Below are 7,898 nucleotides of genomic sequence, written 5' to 3' on the forward strand. Positions count from 1 at the left end.
TTTGAGACGGAGTCTCGCTCTGTTGCCCAGGCTGGAGTGCAAGGGCATGATCTCGGCTCACTGCAACCTCCGCGTCCTGGGTTCAAGCAGTTCTCCTGCCTCAGCCTCCCAAGTAGCTGGGACTACAGGCATGTGCCACCACACCTGGCTAATTTTGTATTTTTAGTACAGGTGGGGTTTCACCATGTTGGCCAGGCTGCTCTCGAACTCCTGACCACAGGTGATCCACCCACCTCAGCCTCCCACAGTGCTGGGATGACAGGCGAGAGCCACTGCGCCCGGCCTTCATGATCCTTTTCAATATGGTATCAGGATCCAAGTGAGGTCAAAGAGTTTTAATGGGCTGGTTTGTTTCCGTCTCTTCAGCTATGGCCCCCTCCGCCTCATTTTTCTTGGCAGTGTTTGTTGATGAAGCTCTGCTGTATTTTGGGATTAGTTAATTCTTCAAATTCCTGTTGGCTTTATTTTATTTATTTGTTTATTTTTGAGATGGAGTTTTTGCTCTTGGTGCCCAGGCTGGAGTGCAGTGGCGCGATCTCGGCTCACTGCAACCTCCGCCTCCCAGGTTCAAGCGATTCTCTTGCTTCAGCCTCCTGAGTAGCTGGGATTACAGGCCTGCAACACCATGTCTGGCTAATTTTGTATGTTTAGTAGAGATGGGGTTTATTCATGTTGGTCAGGCTGGTCTCGAACTCCTGACCTCGTGATCTGCCCACCTCGGCCTCCCAAAGTGCTGGGATTATAGGTGTGAGCTACCGTGCCTGGCACCAGTTGACTTTAGTTTCTAGTCATCGGTTGCTTTTTGAGCTCTGATGTGGCCAGTGGGTCCCTAGACCAGCCCTGTAGCAGGTGCATTCACTTAGCTCCCCGGAGCCACTGGCGTGTGGCCTGGAAGCCATGTAAAATCAGTGTACTTCAGTAACAGCTTCATGGTGCACATCGTAGCCTTAGTTTTGAAGTCACGCCTCCCTTCTCTCTCCACTCTGAGTGGAGTGGTAGGGATGTTTGTTTTCTGTTGGAGAGGATGCAGTGTTTAAGAACATGCTGGTAATGCTCAAGATTTTCACACCTGTAATCCCAGCTCTGTGGGAGACTGAGGTGGGCGGATCGCTTCAGATCAGGAGTTCGAGACCAGCCTGGCCAGCATGGCATAACCCCGTCTCTACTAAAAATACAAAAATTAGCCGGGCGTGGTGGCAGGTGCCTGTAATCCCAGCTACTCGGGAGGCTGAGGCAGGAGAATCGCTTGAACCTGGGAGGTGGAGGTCGCAGTGAACCAAAATCACGACAGTGCACTCCAGCCTGGGAGGCAGAGGGAGACTCTGTCTCAAAAACAAACAAACAAAAAGACAAAAGACAAAACAAAACCAAAAAAACCAAACCCCTCCTGATCGTTTCTGCTGCTGTGTTTCAGATGGGTCTGTGAAGAAATCCCGGATCTCAAGCTCGCTATGGAGAATTACGTTTTAATTGACTATGACACCAAAAGGTAAGCAGAGTCCTGCCGGGCCACTCCGCTCTGAGGACAGACTTGGCTCTTGGGGAGGACAGGAGGACGCATCCTATAATTAGCTCTTCTTAGATGGTGCAAGCTGATCTGAAATTTCCTTTTAGAGTTGGCCGTGGCCACCATAAAGTTATTTTGGTAGGAAATGTTTATCAACTCTTGGCAAAGGCTGTCAGAGGCTGGACAGAATTGGAAACTCCGGTTGTGGAAAGTGGGATTGGCATGTGTGGAGTCAGCCTGCGCTAGTGATGGCTCTTTTTATAGCGGGCGGCTGACGGCCAGAAGTCCGAGTTCCTGCCTGAGGCTGCTGGGAGGGCCTGGGCGACCTCAGGCTCCTTGGCAGCTCTGCTTCGACCTCAGTTGGGTTTCGTTAGTCCCTCTGTCTCCAGCCCTGTGGCTGTTAGCAGTTTTGCCCTGGCAGCTTCTGGGTCTTGGAGGAGGGTCTTGTGGGTGGAGAGGGGCAGGGCTGTCTCTGGAATGCTTGCTTGGAAGTGTTTTGTTTTTCTTTGAGAAGGAAGACATTCCAGGCTCACGCCTTTTTCAGCTCTTGGGAGTCTGAAATCAACAGAGTAGTCCTCCGTCAAGGGCTATGCTGTCGTGAGCTTAGGTGAGCCCCTCTCCACAGAGAGTCAAGCCTAGAGGGCCCTGGCGCCCTCCCGGGCTGAGCACATGGCTGCACTTTACCTGGCTCTCCGGCCTCGCTGGCATGTGGGAGGGACTCCTTTGTCTGTGGTCAGCGGTCTCAGCCTCAGTAAGCCTCGAGATCCTGTGCCCCTCCCTCAAGCCCTGCCCATTCCGTGGTCAGCACCCTGGTACCCCACAAGCAGACAAGCGCATTGCTGGCAGGGTCCTCCATGCCGACCCGCTGCCGTGGATTTCACGCCACCTGCCCCGCAAGTCTGGGCCTCTCGCCACCCCTCATCAGGCGTGATGGTGTGCTGGGCCCTTCCCTGGTTTAGTATAAAGGGTGTGATGCAGCGTGCAGATAAACAGCCACATGGCAGGGTCCACAGGGAGGGGCCTGCAGGGCCCTGCACAGAGCTGTGTCTCTGTGGAGTTGGGGTGCACTCACCCCAAAGCTCTTTGCACCCTGTGCTTTTGGGTTTTCACGGAGGCTTCTTGGAGACTTGCTTGATGATTGCCTCCATTTCTCTCTAAACTTCTTACTGCAGCTTGGGCTTTACCCTACCCGGGACCTTACAACAAAAGATGCTCCCGTCACCTAGAAGTTCCCAGCCATCAGGAGTTTTATTAGGAACCGGAGGCCCCTTGGGTGGGTGGGTGTTGTTGGGCTGAGCCCTTTCGTATTAACCTGCGGCGCTTATGGCGCCTCACTTGTGTGTGGCCAGCGTCTGCCTTGGCTCTGAGCAGCGAGTGTGTCAGACGCTGTGCTCACGGTGCCCCTGCACCTGGGTGTGTGGCGTCCTTCCCCTTCGTGTGGGATGGGCTTAGCCAAGGCTGGAAGGACGTCAGGGACAGGCTGGGCAGGGGGTAATTGTTGGAGCTGGGAGGACCACCTGAGGGACCGAGCCATTAGGGCTTCAGGCCAAGGACAGCGCAGCTCCTCTGAGCACCTGCATTTGCACATCCTGCCAGGGAAGGGTCTCTTCCCGGGAGTATGCAGAGATGATTTTGGGAGGGTCTGGTTGTCAGGGTTGAAGGCGGTGTGTAGAAGTGAAAACACAGGAGGGGCCAGCACTGCTCCCCGGAGCTGCGGGGAAGGCGGGAGGCAGCAGGCTGGCTCTGTTGGGTCATCCGACCCTGGCCAGATGCTGCTCATGGACCGAGGCCCACACGGTGCCTGCTGGCCCTTCACACTCCCTGGGCTACCTCCGCCCCTGTGTCCTTTGTCCTCTGGATGATCCAGGTTCTGTGTGGCCGTGCTCCCGGGGCTGTCAGCCGGCTTTTGTTCTTGGTGTTTGCTGCTCTTAAGTTCTCTTGCTTTATTCCCTGCAGCTGCTGCTTAAGAAAAGCATGAACCTGGTCTTTGGAGCGCAGGTTTTCCTATGAGGAAGGGAAAGTGTGAACCTCGGGCACACACTGCCCAGGTGAATTCAGGGCTGCCAGGGCGAGGCAGGAAGAGCATGGGACTGGGGCTGGGGCGGGAGCAGGGGTCTGATTGCGCAGCCACGTCTCGGAGCATCTGCCAGGCTCTTGGGGTTGCCCTTGGGAGGAAGCTGCCTGCGTGCACGTGGAGGCGGCGGAGGAAGGAGGCGGAGGACAGTCCCAGCCGCGCCCCCCGCCCCCCCCGCACAGGTGCAGGTCTCTTCGGTGCCGGGGACTGGATCGTTCTCTGGCAGGGACTGTCCTGGACACTGCAGGGTGCCGAGCAGGGTCCCTGTCTCCATCTGTTGCTTGCCTCGCCATGTTCCCGGGGTCCCCGGTGAGAGCCACTGTGTGTGACAGTGTTCACGGGACAGGTTACCCCTCCTCCTCCTGTCTCTTGGTCTGCTCTGGACACCTTCTGAGGTGGTGGGACAGACGCTGTCGTCCACATTTTGCCAGTGGGTCCAACTGGTTTGGAAGATGAGCAAGTTATCCCAGGTCGAGACTGGACAGACTAGGCCAGGCAGACCCTGCAGCAGGCCTGCCCCCACCCCGGAAGCCCCTCTGAGTCTGGGCCTGGGCGTGGCCTGTGTTTCTTGTGGCTCACATGCCCCACAGACAGTGGGCGCTCCCTGGAGCACAGGTGCCCCCTGCTGCCCGGTTGGCCCTGCCCTGGATGCTGTTGGGTGCAGGCATTTAGGTAATGAAGCATTGCCCTGCGGCTAGGGCTGAGCGGGGCAGAGCTGCTGCCAGGGGACTGAGTCTCACGGTGGACCCTGCTGTGCCACGTCTGACGTGACACACTGCTGACGTGTGAGTGAGTCGGAGCTTTTGAAGGATACGTGCACAGAGCAGTGCGGGCGTGGGTGGGGCACCCTCCTTTCTGCAGTGCTCCCTCCTCCTGCACCTGCCCCGTCAGAGGCCCAGTGATCCCTGGGACCCCAGCCATGGGACCCCAGAGCTGCCTCTGGCGATGGTGGCTATCCCCAGCCAGGGCAAGGAAGACCCTCTAAGGCCGGCCCCAGGGGTCCCTGCTGTTGGGCCGGCCTCAGTCCCCCTCGAGCCCTCTTTCTCTCCTCACGCCTCCAGCACACCTGGACCTCAGCTATGTGTGGGGAACCTGGGCAGGTCCAGACTGCCTCAGGGCTCAGTGCTTTCCTGCACCAGACTCTCGGCCGGCCTCCTCGCCTGTGCGTCAAACCTGAAATCTCCATCAGGGTGGAACGTGAGGCTTCTGCCAGAGGGGTCTTGGCCAGCTGGCTGGTGGCTGTCCAGCCAGAGACCACACCGTGGAGCCTGCCCTGTCCGTGTGCTGTCCCCTCCCATGCATGCGGCTCGCGCTGGCTCGTGTGACCAGGGCCTTCCCTTGCCTTTTTCAGCTTCGAGAGCATGCAGAGGCTCTGCGACAAGTACAACCGCGCCATCGATAGCATCCACCAGCTGGTAGGTGGCTTGCCCCTGCCTGGGCGGTCAGTAGTAGTGCCAGGCTCCCAGACCCCTCCAGACCCCTTACGTCACCACCTTGTGGCACAGGGCTCCCCTTGGAGCCCCCAGGGATTGGAATGTGCAGGATGGGGGGGACCGTGGTCTGTGGGTGAGTGGTGTGGGGGCTGCTGAGGCTGAGTTATGTCCTCGTGGGCCACGCCAACTGCGAGCTGTGGCCATGTGCCAACGCAGAGCCGTCCGTGGTTTGTGTGCTGAGGCAGGGCCCTGAGGGTTGTGGTGTCTGCACATGCCTCTGCAACCCTGGGTTTGTGACCGTGGGCCCCAGCAGAGGCAGGGTCCCTGTCCTCCCCAGGCTGTGTGAATGCCGGCCTTCCCCTCGTACCTCCCCCACACCACCTGCCTTCATCAGGCTGGATGCTGGCCTGGGCTGCGCCCTTGGACACCCCGGTCCTGCTGTGTCTCGTGAGGCTTTCCTCACAAAGGACGGGGGACACAGCGAGCTGGGGTGTAGCAGGGAGGGGAGCGTGCTGCTTCCCATGTTCTAGAAGGCGCCGGGGGCCCCTGGGGCATGAGGGCAGGGAAGCTCTTTCTTGAAGGTCTTGCTGTGGAGGGAGTCCTGCTGGGGGCGGCATGGGCTCACTCAGCCCTCCTGAGTGGGGTTGGGCTGGGCTGGCCCGCCCCATGAGCCTGCCACCCTGCCCCGGCTTCCACCTCACCACGTGCATGCAGCTCTGTGGGCCCCTGAGAACTGAGCTGGCCGGGGCGAGAGGGGACCACCTCAGCCTGCTGCAGGCGGCGGGGAGGAAGGCGGGGTTCCAGGTGGGCGAGTCAGGTGAGGTGCGGCGGGGAGGAAGGCGGGGTTCCAGGTGGGCGAGTCAGGTGAGGTGCGGTGGGCTCGAGGCTTTCATGGGGCTCGTGGCACCTGATGGGGATCCCTTGGTGTCGGCGCCCCGCTCTGCTGCCTCGGCCCGGAGGAGGGATGGTGGTCTCGGTGGCCTGTGTGGTCTCGGTGGTCTTGCCAGTGAGGAGAGAGGCCTGTGGTGGGAGGAGGAGCCTCCTGGGACCCCTCTGAGATGGGGCCTGTCCCTGGGGATGCTGCTTTGCTGCTTGTAGGAAATGGGGCTGGGTTGGAAACTGACCTGGGAACCTGGCGGCCACCCCACAGGTGCACGAGAGGCCCTGCAGCCGGCTCCCTGCTTCTGCTGGGAAAGGGCCTAGGTCTCAGGAGTGGAGGGGCTGGGCAGCCTGTAGCCGTGCGGTTTATGTGACATGGCCGGGCCACCCTCTGTCTGCAGTGGAAGGGCACCACGCAGCCCATGAAGCTGAACACGCGGCCGTCCACTGGGCTCCTGCGCCACATCCTGCAGCAGGTCTACAACCACTCAGTGACTGACCCCGAGAAGCTCAACAACTACGAGCCCTTCTCCCCTGAGGTGTACGGGGAGACCTCCTTCGACCTGGTGGCCCAGATGATCGACGAGATCAAGATGACCGACGACGACCTGTTTGTGGACTTGGGGAGCGGTGAGTGTCGCCCGCCACGCCCGGCTGCTGTGTACTTCCAGGCCACATGCTCTGTGCCTGACCCACACCTGCTTGGAGAAGAGTTTAACAGGGACTCGCGATGTTGGCGTGGACGGCGCTTCCTTTTCCCGGCCCCTCTGTCTCGTTGTGGGTCCGTTCCTTTCCCCAGCCCTGACCTTCCCCAGAGCCCAGGGCTCTACCCAGAGAGGAGAAATCGCAGGAACCCAGTGGTTCCCAGACCAGGCCCATCCTTCCAGGTGCCCGGAGACTCTGCTTTTCCCCTGCTTCCCACCAGCGGGGGAGCTAGACCTGTGCCCCTCTGTTGCTCACTCCCAGAAGCTGCCACTCGCTAGCCTGGGCCCCAGCCCAGCCCCCACCCATGCTGCAGCCTACTGCGGTCCGTCCCTGGGCACACCTGCTCCCTTTGCAGCGGCTGGAAAGTTCCCATGCAGAGGAAAACCCCAGGTCCCTGGGCTCATGGAGGCCCTCTCGCCCTCCCTGCATCCCCGGCTTCCCTCAGTACCCCTGCGTCTGGGCCATGCCCTGCCCCTCCCAGGTTGGGGCTCAGGGTGGCCTCGGCGAGTCCCTACAGACCACCTCCCACATGCTGGCATTCTTTCGGCCTCCCCCTGCACTCAGTCTGACAAGCGACAGGCTCTGCTTGTGAGGCGTCGTCTCCCCTCAACCACGGTCGGGGCCCCTTGAGACCAGGCCCCAGATGTGGGTTTCTGGCCCTGTCTTGAGCCCCGGTGTGGCCTGGCCGAGGCATAGATGAGCAGTCAGTTCAGGAACAACCTCATCAGCCTGACTCGTTCCTGATGGGACCACCCCATCCAGGCAGGGCTGACGGGGCCACCGGCTGACAAGGGTCAGATGGCGGAGGCCCCTTCTCCACAGTGTCTACACTGTCTCTGGGCTTCTTGGACCTCGATGGACATGTGAACCTTGTGCCTGCAGGCATGCGAGCCCCACATCTGCCTCACTCCACAGTCCTGGCTTTGACGTGGGGGAGGGGCCCCGAGGGCAGGGACCAAGAGGACTTTGCACAGACCCGGTGTGGCGGCTCACGCCTGTCATCTTAGCGCTTGGAAGGCTGAGATGGGAGGATCGCTTGAGGCCAAGAGTTCAACACCAGGCTGGTCAGCGTAGCAAGACCCCATCTCTGTTTACTTATTTAAATTTATTTCCAAATTTTAAAAATGCAATAAAAAGAATGTATATTGGCTGGGTGTGGTGGCTCACGCCTGTAATCCCAGCACTATGGGAGGCCAAGGCGGGCAGATCTGAGCTCCTAAGGTCAGGAGTTCGAGACCAGCCTGTCTAACATGGTGAAACCTCTTCTCTACTAAAAGTACAAAAATTAGCTGGGTGTGGT

The 7,898-nt window shown here is 59.6% G+C and overlaps 1 protein-coding gene across 1 annotated transcript in view; it reads left to right on the top strand.

Annotated features, from left to right (window-relative positions):
- DOT1L (DOT1-like histone H3K79 methyltransferase) overlaps window positions 1-7,898 on the top strand; it is a 64,986-nt gene that overhangs the window by 14,881 nt on the left and 42,207 nt on the right. The window contains exons 3-5 of the mRNA XM_011997475.1: window positions 1,415-1,489; window positions 4,933-4,996; window positions 6,295-6,523. Of these exons, the coding sequence (XP_011852865.1) occupies window positions 1,415-1,489; window positions 4,933-4,996; window positions 6,295-6,523 (368 nt within the window). The remainder of the gene's footprint in view (window positions 1-1,414; window positions 1,490-4,932; window positions 4,997-6,294; window positions 6,524-7,898) is intronic.

The sequence above is a fragment of the Mandrillus leucophaeus genome, unplaced genomic scaffold (assembly GCF_000951045.1).
Source record: "Mandrillus leucophaeus isolate KB7577 unplaced genomic scaffold, Mleu.le_1.0 Scaffold54, whole genome shotgun sequence".
In the NCBI taxonomy this organism is placed as follows: domain Eukaryota; kingdom Metazoa; phylum Chordata; class Mammalia; order Primates; family Cercopithecidae; genus Mandrillus; species Mandrillus leucophaeus.